This window comes from Teleopsis dalmanni, chromosome 2 (assembly GCF_002237135.1).
Source record: "Teleopsis dalmanni isolate 2A chromosome 2, ASM223713v2, whole genome shotgun sequence".
NCBI lineage: Eukaryota > Metazoa > Arthropoda > Insecta > Diptera > Diopsidae > Teleopsis > Teleopsis dalmanni.
In genome coordinates this window covers 159,664,721-159,687,514 of record NC_051847.1, presented here as the reverse complement: position 1 = coordinate 159,687,514, position 22,794 = coordinate 159,664,721, and the positions used below count along the sequence as shown (strand labels likewise).

The window sequence follows — 22,794 nt, the reverse complement described above, 5'->3', positions numbered from 1 at the left end:
AAACTATTTATTTACAAACTGGTTATAATTTCACATTTTTTACAATGATTGACAAAAGTACAAAAATTCAACATAATCAATAAGTTTTTTTATATTTCAGTGTCCCACATGCAGTTTGCAATTTTTTTTATTTAATTTTGTCGGTCTTTGTTAAACAAAGAAACTGTAATATTGTTAATATTTGGCGAAGCCATATCTCTTTTCGCTTAGCGTTGAAGGCGTATTCGCGGTGTTAAGAGAGAGCTGCCCACAAGGTTTACTTGTACTTCAGAAATCGAGAGCGCCAAACGAGGTTGAAGTAGTATTTATGTATGTTTGGCGTTAACTTTCTACTCTTCAGTTTAACTAGATGTAATCAAAAATCGTTTCTTGATTTTCAAACTTTCATTTGACATTTTCTTTTGTAAACAAACAACAGCTGACTTCGAATACCATACAAATAAGTTATTATATTTAAATTTTTAGTCTCAATAAAAGCGCCCTTGTCAAAGAACAAAATGCAAGAAATTTAAAAATAATTTCTCAATTATAGATGTAAGACAGAAGTAATAAGTATCATACATGAGATATAAATTTTTTAATACATATAAATTTTCTTAAAATTTATTTTTCAATAAATTTATTTATTTTTTTTTCTAACGCTCTATATCTTAATTGCAAGTATTAATATTTTTATATGTTCTAATTTTTATACACATTATTTACAATAAATTACTTTGTCACAGATAATAGTTCGAAAAATTATCAAATAAATTTTCGTAAATGACAAGTATTTACAAGAAAAAAAAACTCATTTCGAACAACTGCACTTCGTAACCCTAGCGCGATGCATTAAAAATTGGCCATTTCACAACACTACATGTGTGAGTTGATATCACGCACACCTACAAGAATGGTAAAAAAAGCAACAAAGTGCATGATTGGTCGAAGAATTAATTGTTCACATTTTTACTCAAATTTTGCTTTTGTATTATAATCCATCGGTAATGTATTTTATAATTTATTGCTAAATAATATAAAAGGCAATTGATTAAGTTAAACCGGCTTTCTCTGTAAACTTGCCGGTCTATTATAATGGCGTTGTATATAAATTATTAAGTGCAAATATACAATTTCCACCCAAGGTTTTAAAGAAAAGGAAAATGCAGCATGCATACATATGCTGCAAATAATGCACCCCTCAATAATAATTTTATCGATAATCTCTAACTACGTATAATACTTACTTGCTAGATGGTTTGTTGTTTTCAGTGATTCCAAAGAATGTAGACATTTCCGCTTATATTTTAAAAATTGTTTTAGGTAGAATTGTAGATTTTAAGAGCACTTAAAAAGTTTTTGTTATACTATAAATAAAATTCGAATATATTGAAAATGGTAATTCGCTTCAACAAACTAAGTTATAATATATACTGATAAGCCAAATTTATAAAAAACGCCCAGTATAACACAATAGCGTCTATTCTCAAACACAATCAAGATATATATGCGGCACTAAACCCCAAACAGAACTTCTTCCGATTATCAAGCCGACAAATTTAATTTGAAAATGACAGACATGCAATAAAATACATGAATTTGTGTAATATTTGAACCTTTGCTGTACTGTGGAATGTAAGTGTAACAAAATGTGTAGCATTGCCATGTCACCATTGAAATGTAGGAATTCATCACATGAATAGTGCATTTACATTTATACAAGTTCGAATGTTGGATTAATGTGTAATATAATATATTATTAAATTATTTTTTAAATTACGCAATTTTGTGATAGTATTAAATTTAATAACTGGTCTACGTGTGTCTTAAAATTTAAGTCAAAAAATATTCGATTTTAGTCTTGCGAAAGTATCCTAAAAGAATTATGCTTAAAGTTTAGCAAAACTAGTTTAACATCAGTTTTTGTAAGAAGCATAGGGTTTAATAGTAAAGTTAGGGGTTTGATTACAACGTATTATCTGATAGAACCTATAAAAGCACAAAATGTGAATAAACGCTGTTAAAAATAATTTCTAATTAAATATTTAAATTCGCACAAACATAGCAATTACTACTTATAATAATAAATAAAATTAGTTATTAATTTTGTGATTGTAGTATTTCAGGCACCATATGGTATGGTATATAAATACTGCCGTGCTTAACAAGTTTTGGAGTTTATCATGATATGGGTGTAGAGTTTAATCATATTTGCCATACATAACTAACACATGCATTGATTTAAGAGATAACACTGCATCCATATTTTTAGAAAATGCGGGATGAGAAATTTATTAATAAATACTTCATCGAAAACAGCATTCTAATGAAAATATTTATTTATATTTAACATTATTTTGGTAAATTGATTTCATATAATAACTTCAAAACAAAATGTCGAGGTGGATAAAATCTTATTAAATATTTTTTATTATTTAATTTAACACAAAATCTAAGACATTTACATTTTAACTAAAAATAATAAAAAAAATTGCGTAGCATATTAAATACACTACGTAGGAAATTTTTAAAATTGCAAATTTTATCAATGTTAAATTAAAAATAGGGGGAAACGTAAGAATCAGTTAAATTTTGGTTTTCGACGTAAACGTATGACAAATTTTATATAAGCTGATATCACATTGTGTGGTGTTTACTGTTTGTCGTTTTGCCTGTTACATTTTCTAAATTCGCTCCGTCTAAACTAAATTTGTCAACTAAACGTCAAATAAATTCATTTTTTAAAGTGGTGGTAAATCAATTCTTTACTATTACACAATGTTGTACAAACTGTTGCATTAACTGATGATGGCAACTTTGTTCGAAATAGTGTACAGACGTGCCATCAATTTTAGAGCTCGTTCCACATATACAAATACGCAGAGTTATAAAAAGATTTGTTTAGTTTAAGTTTTAAGTTAATTAAATGTTCTAATCGCTCTAGTTTGGATGCGTTATATATATTGGACTAAATTAATCGCGAACAACTTATTGTTCCAAATCTTTATGTAACGAAATTATGATAAACCCAGCAACCGAAGCAATACACTCGGCCACTTATGTGGATAACTACATAGATTCTGTGGAGAATCTTCCAGATGATATACAAAGGCACTTATCTAGAATACGAGACATAGATGTGCAATATAGAGGTATGTAAAATTTTTAAAATATAGTAATTTAACACTTAAACTTTTAAGTGAGAACCTAACCTTATTATGAAAAATTCAAAATTTTTTTAATAAATACAATTTGCTATACTTTAGGTCACTTACGAGAAGTTGATCATTACTATGATCTATGGAAATCAATGCAAAACGCAGCGGATATCTCTAATAATAGAAAAACCCGCGCTATACTTCGCATGCAACAAAACCTTATACAAGCACAAGAGCTTGGTGATGAAAAAATGCAAATTGTAAATATACTGCAGGAATTAATTGACCTTAAAACAAGACAACTAGATATAGATCAGAAAAATCTTGATATAAAAGAGGATTTGCAGCAACATCGAATCGATAGCAGCCAGCAAATGGACGATAGCAGTCCAATCCCTACCAAACAATTACGTACACATAGTCCAATACGTGGTGATTCCGCAATAACATCCAGCAGCAGTAATGAACGTCAAAATAGCAATACTTCTTCGAAAGATAATAATTCCAATACATTCTCTAATATCGGTCGTAATTTTAATGATGTCGGTAATATAGAAACTACGGCTAATTCAGGAATTAGTAACGGTGTGCTTATAACAAATGGTAACTCAACTGGTACCTTAAATAATAGTAATACAAATAAACGCTCACGTCGTCGACATGAAAGTCATGTAAATAATAACAATGGAGTTATGGAATTTGGTGGAAACGAATCTAATTCTGCCAACGAAGGTGGTAGCAATGGCGGTAGTGAGCGCCACTCTTCACAATTGCGCTCGACTATTATTAGCGGATCTACACAAAAGAAAAACTCCACACAAAATCAAATCGGTTCGGGCGGTGTGGGCTCTGCAAGCAGCACGAGTGGTACCGCCACCAATAGTTCTTCTTCAAACACTGGAAATGGTTCCGGTAAAAAGAAAAAACGTAAGGCACGTGGAACACAATCCACATCTGCTCAACTGGTTAATACACGTGAAGAAACGCCGCCCCCTGATCCAATAGATCCTGATGAGCCAACGTATTGTGTTTGTAATCAGGTAAATATAAATAAAATGTTTAATAAAATGAATAATTATATACGATCTCTTTATTATTTTTCATTAATTTAGATTTCCTTTGGTGAAATGATTCTTTGCGATAATGATCTTTGCCCCATTGAATGGTTCCACTTCTCATGTGTGTCCCTTGTGCTGAAGCCAAAAGGTAAATGGTATTGCCCTAATTGCCGTGGTGAAAGACAGAACATAATGAAGCCAAAAGCTCAATTTTTAAAAGAGCTTGAACGTTACAACAAAGAAAAAGAGGAAAAAACTTAATTTTAGTATTTTTAATTTTAATAAATATTAACGTCGCTTTGTACAAAGTAAAATAGTTTAGTAACAACATCGAGCCGTTAATGGTATTTTTTGTCCTTTAAAGTATCTCTTCTATTGCCAAAAGCATACCTTGGAGAAAACGAACATTAAAAATCAATGAAAGGAAAAAATATATTTTGAAATTAATATTTACATTTTTGTCGCATTAAATAATTAATGCTTATTAATTGTATATTTCACTTCATGTTACTTTTAATTATATGTTTTAGTTTAAATCCAGTTATATATAATAATGTCAGACATTTATTTTACTTGAATATAAATAATAAATTTGAATATTAATGTAGACGACGTTTTGTATACTTTTTGTGTACATAAAATTTAAATGGAACAGAGCAACAAAATTGTCAGCAGTTATGATAAGAACTTCAGCTGCACTGCGTTGTTTATTGGTATAGATTGCGTTTTATCGAAATGTAATTAATTTATAAATAATTTATTAAAATAATTGTACAATGTTCTATAGTTATATTTTGTAGTATAAAGTGTAATTAAATAATTTTTACATTTTAAATAATATACACTTTTAAAGTTATTAAAGAAATATTAATTATAATGAAAATGCTGTGAAAAGTTTAATATTATTTGTTAATGTTTGTGTTTAGGTATTGTACAAAAAATATAAGATTGCGATTAAAAGTCAGGCTGTAGCAATGTATTACTCCCGTGCTGTACGTCAGTATCCATTAAGTATATTATTCATAGTATTCATTGTTCCATGAGCGCTCTGATATAAGCTACTATTTTCATTACAAATTTACTATTATTAGGGAAAGTAAACCAAAGGATGATGAAAAGACAAGTGTTGAAACAGTAACACAATTTTATTTGCAGCCCAGCTTTCCCAATAATATGTAAATTGGTTACAATAAAAATAATCAATGATATCGTCAGCATCAGCAAATGTCTTTATTGTTAAAAACATTTTAAATTATGACGACTAAAAATTTGAAATTGTTAAAGTTACATATTTTTAAATTTAATGAGGAAAGTTGTATCTGATAAGAAACATACAAAGTTTTCATATACTTGTCTTAAAGCCTCGAAAAATCTCTCCAGTAACGGACGGTCAAACAAGCAGTAGACATTTTCTAACTTTTATGTTATCAAGAGTTAATCAAAAACATAGAAATATTTCTATGTTTTTGAGTTAATAGTATCAACAAGAACACTAAATACAAGAGGACTTCTCAACATCTTGAAGACATCTGGACTTAAAATTCTTGTCAATTCAATCAATCAAATCAGTTTGTGGATCATCCGCATAACATGACTCAAATACATGTAGTAGATGATAACTTCAAATCTAAAAATATCAAGAAAAACCGTTGTGGAAAAAGTTATTCAAATCTGCTGACTTTACTGTAATATTAATATACATAATATCCAAATCGCTATATAATTAAATATATATATATATATAATAGTTACATAATTGAATGTTAAAATTTATATACTTTTTTCACGGTTATAGATATCTTTTTTAATATGTTGGTTATAACTATTGTATCTGTTAAACTCAATCTGATAATTTTACTGTCATCAGTGAACTGAAAAGATCCTCAACTTCCCTAAGCGGATTGATCCAGTAAACATAACGGAATATATTAGACCACCTAAGTGGTGAGATTTGAAATGCAGCGGAATAAGAAATTAAAATTGAGGGGCGACAGAGTAAAGTGAATTGGATTATTTTAGGGACAAGCATTAATACAATATTTAAACTGTTTTGGATACTAGCTTAGGTAGATTTACAATATTATATGACATCATAGAAAACTCTTCGTTTTTACATTTTACTTTTACGTTATTAGATGCAATGATTTATGCAAATCTTTATTGCAAGTGGTATAATAAATAGGTCTGTATCATAAAACGGTATGTTAGGAAAAAGTGAAAAAATGTCTTCGTTATCTAATATGGAAAAGCTTTCAATATATAAAATTTATTACTCGTATTTTTTTTATATATACTTATTTATTATCACTTTTCTTAAGAACACATTCAGTTAGCTTGCAATGTTTCTCATAATTTTTTATATTTGTAAAAGTTCGTGGACATTTTTTACATCGATATCTTTGTTGTCTAGTGCTGCCTGGATTTTTATGTTCCTCTAGATGTAGTTTCATACCGTAATTTGTGGTAAAGGATTTCTCACACACTGGACAAGGAAAAGGTTTCGCTCCCGTATGCGTAATCATGTGCCTACGCAAATGAGACTTTGAGCGTAGCTTAAGTCCACATTGTTCACATTCAAATCGCCGGTGTTGTTCATCATGTGTCTGTTTGTGTTTGTTTAAAGCAATTTTGTGTACAAATCGTTTACTACATATCTCGCACTCAAATGGGGTTTCACCGGTGTGATAAGCCATATGCAATTTGAGATGATATTTGGCGCGGTAGCTTTCACCGCAAATTTTACACTTAAAATGTTTTATTGGATCATGTGTTCGACGATGATAAATAAAACCAGTGTATGAATGAAAAGATTTCCCACACTGATCACAAACAGAACCGAATTTCTTTGCCGGTTTATGAGTGGGTTTCTTATTATTCAGACTTTCATTTATACTTTTCTTTTCTTTAGTTTCCATTTCTTTTGGATTGCTAATGTCCAATCTACCAATACATTCACTTTCCGACTTTTTATCACATTGATCAAGTTCTGCTTCAAAATCTAAAATAAATATGTTTTCAAATATATATATATTATATATATACATATAATTTTTTGAACTATTATAACGTACCATTATATTTTTCATCAATTATTTCTTTTTTTATAACTTGAGAAAAATTATTAAAGATGCTACAGTTTTCATCAATTTTGACTTCTACAGAGGATTGAATATCATTTTCTATGTCGTTGTCGGTTTCATCTGAATCATAATCCTTTTGGGTTTCGACGTTTTTGTATAAATCTATCAGTTCCATTTGAATGCTTTGCATTTCTATTTTGGCTTTGTAATATTTTTGAATTTTTCCGTAGCATTTTTTACAAATTTTTTTATTTTCTTTTACTTTATAACTTGGACCAATGCATTCAATTACTATATCATAAATTACTACAGGTGGTTGTCCAAAGCGTACTTCGAAAATTTTGAACCCTATTTTAAAGTCATTTCCACATAAACAACACCCAGGCATCGTTTCTTAGTCCCAGTAAATTATAAAAAATATAATAAACAAGTCAATAAATAACATTACTGTTGACAGATAGAGACAAGATGCCAGACTTTTATTGCAAACAAATCACGAGCAAAGAATATTTCACAAAAAAGAAAATAAAGGCGCATCCGAACGAATATTCGCAGGTAATTGTGCCTGCATAAGTTACTACATTTGCTTTGGTGTGGATGCACCTTATCATAAATATTGCACATATTTCTTTACAAAAGTTAATAATCATTTTGTTAAAGTTCATGAATGCGTTTGTGCACAAATTGCACAAAAAAGAGCTTAAGTTATAAAAGATATTTATATCTTTCATATACATTTTCATATATGTGCTGATAACACAATTAGCATCAGAATAGACAAATATGATTTGATATTTGTATTTTATTTATTTGCAATAAATTAACTAAGAACCATACTTTCTATTATAATATCATTTATTGAAATATGTAAAGATTTTTCCTTTATTTTGAATCAGATCTAAGAAAATAAATTATAAATTCGTTAATTTTTGCATTTATGATTACAATTTGTTTGTGTTTGAAATGTATTTTGATTTCCATTTGTTTTTTGTCTGTGTTTGTCAAAATTTGTAGCTATTAATGCCACATTGGAATTTCTTGAAGTGGCATACACTGAGCTAATAGACTTAAGCAATAAATTCGTTTTTTAAGTTAAATCTAACTAAACACGTTAATAGAAATAAATCCGAAAATGAGTAAGTATAATAGTCTAAATATAACAAAATAACCTTATTTCATTATGCATAGCATACACTAAATGGGAAATTTTTTCGATTTTATTTGTGATTTTAAGCGTGGTCATACTCTAATTTACTTAATTAACAAATGTATATATGTATTTAATTAAAAATTTTTAAAATTTTATTTGTATTAATTGTTCTAAATACATCAATAAAGAAATGGATTAAAAAATATAATAAATATTTTGTTAAGTAAACTAAGTAATATAACACAGCCAGAATATAAAGTAATAAATATTATTCTAGATAGTGAGATATATCTGTAATAACATTAAATTAAATTGTTATATCAAATTTAATTATCAACAGTACTCCAACTCACTTTATCAAAATAAAATAAATTTTAAATAATATTTAAAAATATTTGCGCTTGTGTTGTAAAATTTTTCTTGTTTTTCAAAATGTGTTTTGCGCTGTTACTTTTTAATTTCCATTTGTACTCTTTTATTTTTCAAAAAACAGCTGTTTTCACCAGACTATTCCATAAACATTTGTGTAAAGAACGTAATCTGGTACTTTATTTATGTTACGCTCTTAGTTTGTGCTTGTGTTTTACTGAGTAGCTCACGGAACAGACCTATTATGTACATCTTCATGTAGTCGTATGTCAATATTATTTCTTATTTTTAATAGCCTTGATATTTTAAACAGTTCTTCAAAACTACTCAATTCATTTATCAAGTATTCTAAATTTCACGTTTAAAACTTTCAAGTCAATAGGCATTTGATTAATTGATTAGAGACTTCCTTAAATGTCGCAACTTTAGCGTTTACTAGTTTGGTTTTTAGAATTGTAACAGGTACTGAACTATTTGAAGTAATTTGAATGTATTTTGAAAGTAAATTATGCAGATTTTCTTAATAGCTTGAAATGGAAAAATTGCAAAATATAAAGCAAAATTTTAAATTCCTAACTTTTATTCGTCACTTGATTTTCGTAACACTGTTCATTTGTATTATCGTTTGTTACTTGAATGCAATCGTTTTGCTCACAATGTTTTTCATAATTTTTTATATTTGTAAAAGTTCGTGGACATTTTTTACATCGATATCTTTGCTGTCTAGTGCTGCCTGGATTTTTATGTTCCTCTAGATGTAGTTTCATACCGTAATTTGTAGTGAAGGATTTCTCACACACTGGACAAGGAAAAGGTTTCGCTCCCGTATGCGTAATCATGTGCCTGACTAAATGATACCTAGAGCGTAGTTTAAGTCCACATTGTTCACATTCAAATCGCCGGTGTCGCTCATCATGTGTCTGTTTGTGTTTGTTTAAAGCAATTTTGTGTACAAATCGTTTACTACATATCTCGCACTCAAATGGGGTTTCACCGGTGTGATAAGCCATATGCAATTTGAGATGATATTTGTCGCGATAGCTTTCACCGCAAATTTTACACTTAAAATGTTTTATTGGATCATGTGTTCGACGATGATAAATAAAACCAGTGTATGAATGAAAAGATTTCCCACACTGATCACAAACAGAACCGAATTTCTTTGCCGGTTTATGAGTGGGTTTCTTATTATTCAGACTTTCATTTATACTTTTCTTTTCTTTAGTTTCCATTTCTTTTGGATTGCCAATGTCCAATCTATCAACACATTCACTTTCCGATTTGTTATCAAATTGATTAAGATCTGCTTCAAAATCTATAAATAAATATATGTTTTCATATATTTATAAATAATTTTTTGAACTATTACAACGTACCATTATATTTTTCATCAATTATTTCGTTTTTCATAACTTGAGAAAAATTATTAAAATTGCTACAGTTTTCATCCATTTTGACTTCTACATATGATTGAATATCATTTTCTATGTCGTTGTCGGTTTCATCTGAATCATAATCCTTTTGGGTTTCGACGTTTTTGTATAAATCTATCAGTTCCATTTGAATGCTTTGCATTTCTATTTTGGCTTTGTAATATTTTTGAATTTTTCCGTAGCATTTTTTACAAATTTTTTTATTTTCTTTTACTTTATAACTTGGACCAATGCATTCAATTACAACATCGTGAATTACTACAGGTGGTTGTCCAAAGCGTACTTCGAAAATTTTGAACCCTATTTTAAAGTTATTTCCACATAAACAACACCCAGGCATCGTTTCTTAGTCCCAGCAAATTATAAAAAATATAATAAACAAGTCAATAAATAACATTACTGTTGACAGATAGAGACGAGATGCCAGACTTTTATTGCAAACAAATCACGAGCAAAGAATATTTCACAAAAAAGAAAATAAAAGTGCATCCGCACTAAGGCAAACGCTTGCGAACGAACGAATATTCGCAGGTAATCGTACCTGCAAAAGTTAGTACATTCGTTTTGGTGTGGATGCACTTTAACATTAATATTGTAGATATTTCTTTAGAAAAGTGGAGTCATGTTAATAATGATTTTGTTAAAGTTCATGAATGCGTTTGTGCACAAATTGCAAAAAAAAGAGCTTGATTTAGAAAAGTTATTTAGTTTTATTTTAAATATATTAAACTTATGAAAAGGTTAGTGTGTAATAATTTATTGTAAAAAAAGAATCATTACATTAGGCATCTTCAGTGGCTCGCAAGTGTGGCAAAAAACGCATGCTGGCCTATATTCGCTAAGCGAGACATTGGCATCACTGTTGCAATCTGTCCAGTGTTATGTTTTGGTAAATAGTAAATTTTGCATATGCGCACAAATTCCAAGCAAATTACATTTTGTATAAAAATAAATAAATAAAAAATTCAGAATTAAATGAGTTCAGAATTAAAAGGAATGATAAGAATGTTGTTCAAAATAAAGCACTGAATTTTTTTTCTTCTTTTCCAATTTTTAAATTTTGTTTGAATTTTTGTTTACATATGATTTCTGACATATGATTGCAATATTCGTTGGAATTCCGAATAAAGGTTCATAATAGTTCGTTTATTGCGTTGGCAACATTTTTTTCTTAATTGGCCGAAATATTTGGTCAGTAAACAACTACTGGCCTAGATAGAGAAAATAGTGTTGTTATTTTGTGTTCATTTCAACCAGTATAGGCCAGCAACTTGCTGTTTTTTGCCACACATGTGAGCCACCAAAAACGCCTTTTGTTTTTTGCGAATAAACAAATTACATTTACAACTTAAAACAATTGTTTGTTTTAATTAAAGTAAATATTATAAAGTTTTGTAATATTTTTTACGTTTTTTGAAAACACAATTAGCGCCAGAAGAGACAAATATCTTTCGCATTTTTGATTTGATATTTGTGTTTCTAGTATTGTTTGCAGTTTTGAGAATTCAATTTAAAGCAATAAATGAGTTCACATTTTTTGCAGTTAGTTAATCAAAATGATTAAAAATCAAATTGAGTTAAGCAACATAAGCATCAAACTAACCCTCGGGCAAAGTTTTAAGCCCGATCACATGCTTTAGCTGAATTTTTTTTATTTTTATTTTATGATTTTAAAAATAAAAAAAATAAAAATTTTAAAACGTTATTTCACCCTTTTTATTTCTGAAATTAAACATATGTCAAAATTTTTTTCTTATTTTTAATAACTTCAATATTCTAGGGAGTTTATTTCTCTCCTCAAACAATCCGAAATCCACGGTAATAACTCTCAAGCTAATAGACATTACATTGATTAGTGCCTTTCTTAAATTTTACAACCTTAGCGTTTACTAGTTTTGTTTTTTGAATTACAATTGGTACTGAATTATTTTAAGTAATTTGAATGTATTTTGAAAGTAAATTATGTAGAATATTTTCTCAATAGCTTTAAAAGGGAATATTGCCCTTGTTTAAAAGTAATATTCCTTACTATAATATGCAGTAGTATAATCCCGATTTCTTGGTTCAGTTCATCCTTATCCTTGTACACCGACATTCTTGCAAATTAAGATAATACCACTTTACTCACTTTTAATTATTTCAACAAATTGGATACTATAAAACTTATAATTGAAAATTTTTAATAATAACGCAAATTTTAATTTCTAACTTTTATTCGTCACTTGGTTTTCGTAACACTGTTTATTTGTATTATCGTTTGTTCCTTGAATGCAATCGTTTTGTTCACAATGTTTTTCATAATTTTTTTTATTTGTAAAAGTTCGTGGACACATTTTACATCGATATCTTTGTTGTCTAGTACTACCTGGATTTTGATGTTCTTTCAGATGTAATTTCATACCGTAATTTGTGGCAAAGCATTTGTCACACACTGGGCAAGGAAAAGGTCTTGCTCCTGTATGCGTAATCATATGTCGAAGTAAATGTGACTTTGAACGCACTTTAAACCCGCATTGTTCACATTCTACTCGTCGTGATCGTTCATCATGCGTTTGTTTGTGTTTATTTAAACCAATTTTGTGAACAAATCGTTTACTACAAATATCGCACTCGAATGGAGTTTCACCCGTGTGATAAGCCATGTGCAATTTAAGACGAAACTTGTTGCGATAACTTTCGCCGCAAATGCTGCACTTAAAATGTTTTACTGGATCATGTGTTCGACGATGATAAATAAAACCAGTGTATGAATGAAAAGTTTTCCCACACTGGTCACATATAGAACCAAACTTGTAAGCAGTTTTCGTCCGTTTCTTTACAGGCTTATGTGCTGTTTTATTACTGTTTAGACTCTCATTTATAGTTTTTTTTCCATCTGTTTCCGTTTTTTTAGCATTGCTAATGTCCAAACTATCAATACATTCACTTTCAGATTTGTTATCAAAATCAAAGTCGTTGAGACCCAGATCTGTATGAAAATCTATAAATAAATACAGCTATATTTATATATATTTCTATATAATTTTCTGAACTATTCTTATGCAACATACCAATGTATTTCTCATCAATTATTTCTTTTTTCATAACTGGGGAAAAATTACTATAATTTTCATCAAGTTTAACTTCTGAGAATGATTGAATTTCACTTCTTGTGTCGTTGTCGCTTTTATTTGAGTCATCATCCTTTTGGTTTTCGACGTTTTTGTATAAATTCATCAGTTCTTTTTGAATGCGTTGCATTTCTATTTTGGCTTTGTAATATTTTTGAATTTTTCCGTAGCATTTTTTACAAATTTTTTTATTTTCTTTTACTTTATAACTTGGACCAATGCATTCAATTACTATATCATGAATTACTACAGGTGGTTGTCCAAAGCGTACCTCGAAAATTTTGAATCCTATTTTAAAGTCATTTCCACATAAACAACACCCAGGCATCGTTTCGTAAATCCAGCAAATTGTAGAAAATATAATAAACAAGTCAATAAATAACATAACAGTTGACAGATGAAAGTGAGATGCCAGACTTTAAGTGCGAGTTTATACCAGCAAAGGATATACCACGAAAACGGACAAAATTTATTTTGAATAAAAGTGCAGTCATTTTAATAAAAATTTCTGTAAGTAAATTTTCATATAACAATCTAAATTGTTTGATTCAAAAATCGTATTATATTATAGCATTGACAGACGGACGCACTAAATTATCATTAAGCAGCCTTAAGTGATCATTTTAAAAATACCCTGACAGACGGTATAAATTATCATTATTATATATTATTATATAAATTATCATCGTTAGCAAAATAAAGAATTTTTCAATTCAAAACCAACCAAATAGCTTGAAATTTGTTCCATTTTTTATTTCGTTTCGCTTGCATATACAGTATTACCATTTCTAAAAACCTAAATGATGAATAAATTGGGTTAAATTCGGTCATTTAAAGACCATAAATGATCATTTAAAACTGCTAAATGAGCAAATAAATTATAATTTAGCCCTTTAATGATAATTTAGCTCCCGTCTGTCAATGCTATTATATTCAATAAATATATAATTTTTAAAATTCTGATTCGAACAGCTAATTCGAACGTTTGGATTTAGCAAATAATCTAATTTATTAATTATATATTTATTATTATATATTGAAATGAGTTCACATTATGATAATTAATTCACTAAATGTGCAGCAATATATAACATTACACAGTATAAACTTTTTCATACAACATCCACATAATATCTATGTAAAGAAACACCAAACAGGGTTGATAATTATAAGTGTAAAAAAACCTTCAGTACAAGTTAAAGCAACGTCACATCAACGTAAAGAATTAATTAAATGAAAATGTGTAAGTTAAAATTCATCTAATACTATGTTTACACCTACATTTATCAAAGCATTTCAGTACATTTTTGTATACATTTTGAATAATAAATGGCATGTACTGCTTAATATTTCTAGAGATAAGTGCACTAGTCTAAACTTAGCTCAACTGGTTATTTCACTGCATAAAATATACATATGTATATGTAACTTTACATGTTGTTCGAATTAAAGCTAATAAATGAGATTTTGATAAAGTTTTACCTATGATATACAAACAATATAATTAAAATTTTTTCTTCTTGCTGTCACTGAATATACTTTTGTTAAAATAATTTTAAGATAATAGGGAGGCATGGTTTGGTAAATCGGTATTCGGTAAAGCGATATAATAATGAACCTTTGAATGTCACGTTTACTTTTTTTATTTTTCGATAAAGTTGTAAATGAAATTGACCAAACAGCTGATTCTCTTTTTATTTATTTTGCTGCAATTTAAAGCAAGACAATGACAAGAAAAGTGAAATTTGTTCATTTATTTATTCCCATCACTATTTTTTTTTAATAATTTAATTAACTTGGAAATTTTGTCATTTCTCAAAAACAATTATATATGGACTATGCAGTGTTGTCGTCTGAATACTTCTACTATGTAAACAAAAAATCTGATGAAATACAAGGTTTTTCGAGTGTGACCGCTTCAAAGTAAGATAATTGCAAAATGATCAGTTAGATTCTTTGGTGTGACTAAAGTTGTAGGCGTTTTGAACAAATAAATAAAAGAAATTATAAAATCATAGAAAGTAAGTACTTCGTAATTTAATTATATATAGTTAATACAATACATAACAAAAAATTAAGAATTTTAATAAATGTTTATATTAATAAAATACATATTTATTAAAAAAACAACCCAGATCAAATAAAAATATATATATCCCATATATACATAGATATATACATAGATATAATTTAATACTATTGCTAATTTTTATCATTTAATACTCATTTTTTATCCTGGTAAGTTTTTGGTTAATTGTCTTGAATAGTTGAATATATTCATAAGATCGTTTTTAACGAAATCATCCATTAACTTTTGTACTTGATCTTTAAGTCCACTCGATATTTGTGAAACAATTCTAGAAGCGAACATATTTGTTAATGGACGTACCACCAAATCACCAAGTCGACTTATTATGTTTCCACCACTCAATTGTATATTCAAGTCGCTTAAGAATAAAGAAAATCAAGTAAAACTTTAAATATAATTTGTTTACGAATATACAATTCTCACCCATAATTTATAACGCGGAGTTCATTTAACTTGAATTGAGGCTGAGCTATATTCAATGTTAAGTCCGTAAAGATAATTGCGTCTTCCATCGAACCAACGACTGTGCCTTCAACATTTATACCCAAAACGCTAAGACTGAAGTCGTAATCAATCTAAATTTAGTATTAACAATTAGTATTAATTCTAAAATATATTTTCCTGTTCCTTAAATATTATTAAAATATCAAAGCTGGTTTAACTATCATTTATATCATTCCAATAATACGATGTTATATTATAATTTTTGTAGACAAAATTTTAATATCAAAATAATGCATAAAATGGAAAGGCAAAAGAAGGACTAGATAATTTTATAGGGATTTTAGCTGACAAAAATTAATCATTGGTATGTATGCTGAAATTAAATGCAGCCTACAGATCGTTACATCGGAACAAGTATTAATAAAAAATTTTAACTTATAGTTGACATCGTAAGTTACAATGGATTATATGAATGCTAACAATATACCATAGTTGATTACAAGCATCAATGAGTTGACAATTCTAAGCTTGTTTAAGTATATTGAGGCCATATATATTGGAATTTTTTATTCGATATGTAATTCTGAATGAAATGTGGCTCTATTGCTACATTCTGGACATAAATCGATGGTTAGCTGAGAAGATAGTAAAAGGTAAAATTATGCCAAAATAACCAAAAACGCAACATTCAGCTAAAAATATAATTTGTCTGCCTCTGCATTTTGGAATGTTTAGAGAACAATACTTATTGATTATCTTGAAAACATAAAAACCGCTAATAGTTAATAACTCAATATAATATTACTTACGTACTATTGGTATGTTTTAAAAATGAAATAGCGAAAAACAATCCTAATGTAGAAGAAGAAAATGCTTTTCCATAAACTCAATAAAATATATCACAAATGATAATAACGATTATGCGAAATTAATCGCTTTTACATTCGGTGTATTTTTGACATATAATATAAGAGGATATAAGAGGAGATATAAGAGATTTTGAAAATTATGTCAAAATTTAAAATAAAAGTTTTAATTGAGAACAATTTATTACATACAGTGTGAAATGGTCCGAACTATTTTCGGGGGAGTTTAAACTCCGAAATTTTACTGGAAAAGAGATTTTTATTAAAATGCAAAAGGGTTCGTCGAAACAAAGGTTCATTTAAAATATTTAAAAAAACCGGCTTATAATAAATCATATAAATTGCATAAAAACAAACAGAATAAAAAGAAACAGAATAAAAAGTTAATGAATAAAGCGGAATCTGGCCTAAATCTTATTATTTTTATACATTTTGTTATAATTAATGTTAAAAATTTGTATTAAATAAGAACTGTTTTAGAATATTATTTTATCATATATCAAAATCAGTTTTATATCAATATACTTACTTTTAATTCATTTATTTTTAAATAAAATCTGACAAGGAAACCATGTTTGGCGCTTGTCATAAAAGCGTTATCATATCTAGTGATATTATCAATGCTGTGTAAAATTCCATTCCTTAAAGATAATGTAGCAGGTACAGATAATATCTTTTGATCCTGAAATTGAAACAATAATATTATTTCATGAAAAGTTTAGAACTTTTTAAATTATTGTTCTTACCAATTCAATAACGTCGTCTATATCGGGTAAATTTAAGTACTCAAGTTCCAAATCTTTAAAATGATTTATTAAAGTTGGTATAACCATATCTACTTGTTCATTGATATTCGCCCAACTTAAATATTTCATTGAATTAAAATAATAAATTGTTTTTTTTTTTTTAAAATATATTTTATTGGCAAAAAAATTTGTTTTTTTAACATAATAGTTTTTTATGTTTAGGAGGGCATTTTTGCAGCCCATAAATAAATTTTCCTTTATATTATATTAAATTTATTTTAAAATGATGCTTGCCTTAAACACACATTACATAGCGTTTACACTGACTAGGTTGTGTTTTTCCTTTCGTTATTGGGTTATAACCTAAACTTTAAATAATATCCCCGGATAAAGTGGGTACTTAAGCATTTGCTGTTAAGCGTGTTTTACACGATCATTCCTTATCAACACTCAGCCCGTGTATGCGTGCTGTATTTCAGTCAATACACGTCATCAATCAAAGAATGATAATAGGCCTTTTCGGTGGCTCGCGAGTATGGCAAAAAATGGATGCGTATATTGGCTACGCGAAACATTGGCATCACTGTTGCTATCTGTCAAGTGTTATGTTTTGCAAATAGCAAATCTTGCACATATGTACATAATGAAAGCAAATTACAGGTTCATAATGGCTCGCTTATTGCGTTGGTAACATTTTTTTTACTAGCCGATACCCAGTAGAAAAAGTGGTCTTCGAAGACATTGTCTTCAAGACGGTCTTTGATACCGCGTCCGCATGTAAGCAAATTTGCAAAACAATTGCTCAAAACATGAATGTAAATACTCTTTCTTTGCTTTCTCTCTCATTTTTAGTATTCATAGCAACGTATTTGAATTTTGCCTCAGATGACGCTATGTTTTATAAATGAAGTGACGCAATAATTTTGAAGTGTAGTGAAATAAATATTAAAAAAATCAAAAAAAATAAAGAAACAAAATCATTAAACTACGAAATATTAAAAAAAAAGAAATTAAATCAAAACAAATTAAATAGTGACTTAGTTCCTGGAAAATTATTGATATTAATATTGAAGACAATAATTCCAGTGAAAGTTGTTTTAGAAACGAAACAAAGGATGTTGAAAATAAAAAAACTGAACACACTTGTGAAAAATTAGCTGTTTTATTTAAAAAACACAGGATTAACAGGCGTTGTAGTAATGCTATTTTAGAACTCTTAAGATCAGAATGTTTAATTGTACCAAAATCCTCTTCAACGCTTTTGAAAACATATAAAACTTCAACAATTGATGATAGCGAAATGCTTTAAATTATTTTATATTAGTTTTAGTTAATTTTAGATATGTTGAGTTATATTAAGTTAAATATTTAAATTAATTTTTACTATGTTTACTAGTTTTTACTAGTTTATTTTTAATATCTTAATAAAATTTATAATAATTTATAATAAAATTTATAATTTATTTTTAAAACTTTTAATTTTGAATGTAATTTAAGAAATTATTATATAAAATAAATAAAAGTACAAAATACAACAATTTCTTTCTACTTATTTAAAGAGAAAATTGAAATTCATTTAAAATTTAAAGAGCGCAATAAAAGAGTAAAAATAAAAAAAAGGGTGAAAAAATTATATGAGCACTCCACTAAGAGCGCACAACTTTCTGTCGAATGCGTCCGTTATGCAAGACATGGTCTTCGAGACGGTCTTCGAGACATGTACACAAAAATTCATTGAAGACATTTGGCTAATTTGTATGAAAGTGTCTTCGAAGACCGTCATACATTTGGATCGATCGGTCTTCATGTATGTATCCATGTCTTGAAGACGTCTTCGATGACGGATCGATCCGTTTTCTACTGGGTATGTTTGGCCAGTATACCTATACGCAGAGGCCGACGTAGAGAAAATAGTGTTGTTGTTTTGCTTACATTCCAGCCTGTATAGGCCAGCAACTTGCTGTTTTTTTCCGAATATGCCTAATAATTCTTAGGGCAATTAAGCTAAACATTAAAAATTTCATAGAATAGAGTAAGATTGCAGAAATGTAATTTACAATAGTTAAGTTAATTTATATAAATATGGGTTATGTGTTAGTTGTAAATATTATATCACATTACAAAAGTATATGTAAAGTTTTAATATTTATAAAAATATAAACAAAAGTAATTGCTGAAACTATAAATTTGAACAACGCTATTTAAGTCTACGTTGGATTTGTGTGTTAATATACGGTTCCATGATTCGAATTTCACAGGGTTTAATTTCTGGAATTTGCAGCCCAAAAATTAGATACGGACAATTAAACCAATAGATTTTTTGAGAGACCACTGATTATGGAAATTCAGTAATATCCGAAATAGATGTATGGTTACCCGCATAATTCTCGTCAATAAAAAATGTTTGAATTTGAACATTTCGTAAATACTTCCCGTTTTGTATTTGAAATAGAACTCTAATAATAACAATTGTTTTATTATTAATTATTATTTTTATTATTAACTATTTTATGTATTTAATTTATAAAATTAAATTAAAAATAATACATTTATTATATTTCTGACAAAGTTTTTTAGTCTCTGCTAAATATTTTTAGTTTTTTATATTATTAATAAATTAAACACGATCCAAATCATTAACTTGAATGCATCTACGTTTTGATATATTTCTTGTTATCAACTATTTTTAAAAGCGCTAAAAAATCGTATTACACAGTGCTTTACTATAGTATTATAACGCATTCTGGACAAAGAACGTTTTATTTTGTTATTAATGTGTTTAAGTTGTATTTGGAAATTTCATCACTTATTGTATCCACGCTACGGGTACTCTCATTTTTTTTATCGCGACATACTATGAAATTGAATTTTTCATATATAATGCTTCTAGTAAATAAGTATCTTATAATTTAAGATATTTTATTATCGTCAACGTATGCTTTTAAAATCTTCCGAGTTAAGTTTCATTCGAAAAATTTTTACGCCTTAAGTTTTAGTGCAGCCAAATTCATAAAATCCGCCTATTGTGAATGTTGACTGGAAATGTGTTGCAATATTCCAGTCATCCGTTAAAACAATATAAAAATTTCATTTACTAATAAATTTAAATATATAAATAAATAAATTAATTTAAATATATAAGATAAAAATGCTTAACCTTTGCCGTTCTAATATTCATTTTGTTGTCTTTTATTTAAATTAATTAGTTTTGAGTGTACGATTTATAGATATGTTATCATATTGTACGTAAGACAACAAAAAACATATGTCAAAAATAAATAATTAATATATTTTAAAAGTGATGCCAATTTGTTTTAACCAGACTTAATGCTGTTTTTTTCACAACTCTGAAAGAAAAATTACGGCTAGTATGTCACCTGTCCAAAAAACGAAAAGGATTGTATATTCCTAATATTCTATCTACATAATTTAAAATATATAAATAATTTTTAATTTATATTAGTATATAAATTAATATCGATTAAATACGATATATATCTGCATAATATATTAATATTATAATTATTATTGGTTTTTCTGAAATTTTTTTCCTTATCTAAAGCGGTGTTGTTAGACATAGAAAGTCATAAATGGAAATCCTTATCAAGCATTCAAGCTCAAAACTTTCATTTTTAGATGCCAATCATTAATTAATTCGAAATTAATTCGTTTGTTGGTTCTGTTTACTATACACGAATAACAAAAGATCGCAATCAATAATCGAAAGTAGAAAATTTTTATAATTTTTTTATTGTATATAAACAGAGTTTAAAGTTTCAATTAACAACAACTAGTCATATTGACTAACAAGAGGTTTTTTAAATTAATATTACAAGTTATGTTACTTATCCAAAGTGCGCATATAGATCTGAGCTAGTCATCTCCTTGCTGGTTGAAACGCCTCAATGCTAATTAAATAGTTCAGTTGCTAACAGACAGTTTTAGGTGTAAGTATTTGTCTATTCGAAATTAATTCGTCTGTTTGGCATTCATGTAATTTTTTTTATAAATTATTATGAACGTTAAGCTGAATTATTATGAACTTTAACTTATAGTTTATTGAATTTTTCATGCTTCCTATTGACTTTTCTCTACGATCCGCTCTTTCTCACAGCTTTCGAACTAAGCTTAAATGAAATAGTTAGCGATTTAATTACAAATGTAACTTTGTTATTATAAAACAAGTAGATACAAGTGGCAGTCCGTCTCGTAGATGAGTAATAAATCACAGCACGAGTAACAAATTTTCGATACTATTATATTACGCCGGTACTCGAGGAAAACGTTTGAAAAAAGTGTCGATTGTCTTACAAATGAAACTGTCGGAAGTAATGATTCGACTAGAAGTTTTACTTGGCATAAATTTATTTTTCAATTTATAATTTATTAATTGTATGTATTTCTTATACATGATATAAATATAGATATTTGTTAAGTTAATAACAGATTTGTATGTTTATATTGCGTAAGATCCGTAAACGTCATATGCATTAAATTGCTATTTATTTTGTATCATATGTTGTGAATGTTGTACATATAAATAATATATACGGTTAAATAACAAGTAGTCAAATAACAAGTAATTACACACGCACCTCAGTTGCTGAGAATTTTGCACTTTACTCGTAATTAAAAATAAGCAAATAAATAATGTAGTTACAAATTTGTTAAACTTAAATTTTATTGCACACATTTTGAACGACTGCACCGGAAGACTTCAGTATAAAAGTTTATATACTCTTAAGTCTAAGCCTATTGCTCTTGCTAAGAAAATTAAAAAAGCTTCAATAGACTCTCGGATTTAACTGATTTAATAATTTTGCACACCTACAAACTGATTTCAAAGTTCAACCATATTAGTAGCACAAATGAGTATCTAATACGCTAACATTTTAAAAATACTTTTATTTATTCATAAATAATTAAAAAACTTCAGTACTTTAATACTTCAATTTTCACTCTCAAATTTCTCTAAAATGAATTGAAGACGATTTTAAATAAATCTATCAAAGTTAAAGAGAGTAAATTTAGTAAAGTGTTCTATTATTGAATGATACAGAGGTGGGAAGAGAGGAAGTGGCTAGATGGTTTTTGATCTGGGCGCACCAATGAAAAGTATCTAAACTGTGTAATTGTTTTCAGGGCGCTATGCCAGATTATGTTCTAGTAGAAAATTATAATAAAGAAAAAGTATGGAAAGCTGACAATCTATGAACTACGAGTTTCATTTTTAGAAACGCGATCAGGGTTTCAAAAACGCTGTACTGTAGTGACTGATTTCTGTATATAAGATAAAAGTGCTTACCTTAGTC

The 22,794-nt window shown here is 28.0% G+C and overlaps 5 protein-coding genes across 11 annotated transcripts in view; 1 reads left to right on the top strand and 4 right to left on the bottom strand.

The window, feature by feature from the left end:
- LOC119679347 (microtubule-associated protein Jupiter) overlaps positions 1-1,558 on the bottom strand; it is an 84,053-nt gene extending 82,495 nt beyond the window's left edge. For 2 of the 6 annotated variants that reach the window (XM_038091642.1, XM_038091643.1), the window contains exon 1: positions 1,227-1,558. In XM_038091642.1, the coding sequence (XP_037947570.1) occupies positions 1,227-1,273 (47 nt within the window). In that variant the 5' untranslated portion in view covers positions 1,274-1,558. The remainder of the gene's footprint in view (positions 1-1,226) is intronic. The other 4 variants (XM_038091644.1, XM_038091645.1, XM_038091650.1 and 1 more) reach the window with 4 other exon arrangements.
- Positions 1,559-2,461: 903 nt separating this feature from the next.
- LOC119679346 (inhibitor of growth protein 1) lies at positions 2,462-4,657 on the top strand. Of its 2 annotated transcripts, XM_038091640.1 has the most exons (4): positions 2,462-2,553; positions 2,924-3,131; positions 3,246-4,177; positions 4,250-4,657. In XM_038091640.1, exons 2-4 carry the CDS (start codon positions 2,999-3,001, stop codon positions 4,454-4,456), a joined length of 1,272 nt encoding a protein of 423 aa, XP_037947568.1. In that variant the 5' UTR covers positions 2,462-2,553; positions 2,924-2,998; the 3' UTR covers positions 4,457-4,657. The 2 variants fall into 2 exon arrangements, with proteins under 2 accessions (XP_037947568.1, XP_037947567.1); XM_038091639.1 differs by lacking the exon at positions 2,462-2,553 and having other exon boundaries at positions 2,738-3,131.
- Positions 4,658-6,473: 1,816 nt separating this feature from the next.
- On the bottom strand, positions 6,474-10,652 carry LOC119676023 (zinc finger protein 37-like). Its single transcript, XM_038087245.1, has 5 exons — positions 10,171-10,652; positions 9,370-10,109; positions 9,231-9,264; positions 7,267-7,668; positions 6,474-7,193 (listed from the first exon to the last, which is right to left on the bottom strand). The coding sequence occupies exons 1-5, from the start codon at positions 10,565-10,567 to the stop codon at positions 6,490-6,492; spliced, it is 2,277 nt and encodes a 758-aa protein (XP_037943173.1). The 5' UTR covers positions 10,568-10,652; the 3' UTR covers positions 6,474-6,489.
- Positions 10,653-12,422: 1,770 nt separating this feature from the next.
- Positions 12,423-13,823, bottom strand: LOC119679344 (zinc finger protein 248-like). The gene is made up of 2 exons (XM_038091637.1): positions 13,278-13,823; positions 12,423-13,207 (listed from the first exon to the last, which is right to left on the bottom strand). The coding sequence occupies exons 1-2, from the start codon at positions 13,720-13,722 to the stop codon at positions 12,432-12,434; spliced, it is 1,221 nt and encodes a 406-aa protein (XP_037947565.1). The 5' UTR covers positions 13,723-13,823; the 3' UTR covers positions 12,423-12,431.
- A 1,685-nt stretch (positions 13,824-15,508) lies between these two features.
- On the bottom strand, positions 15,509-22,357 carry LOC119679345. The gene is made up of 5 exons (XM_038091638.1): positions 22,078-22,357; positions 17,483-17,597; positions 17,266-17,418; positions 15,850-16,001; positions 15,509-15,784 (listed from the first exon to the last, which is right to left on the bottom strand). The coding sequence occupies exons 1-5, from the start codon at positions 22,173-22,175 to the stop codon at positions 15,568-15,570; spliced, it is 735 nt and encodes a 244-aa protein (XP_037947566.1). The 5' UTR covers positions 22,176-22,357; the 3' UTR covers positions 15,509-15,567.
- Between the last annotated feature and the right edge of the window lie 437 nt (positions 22,358-22,794).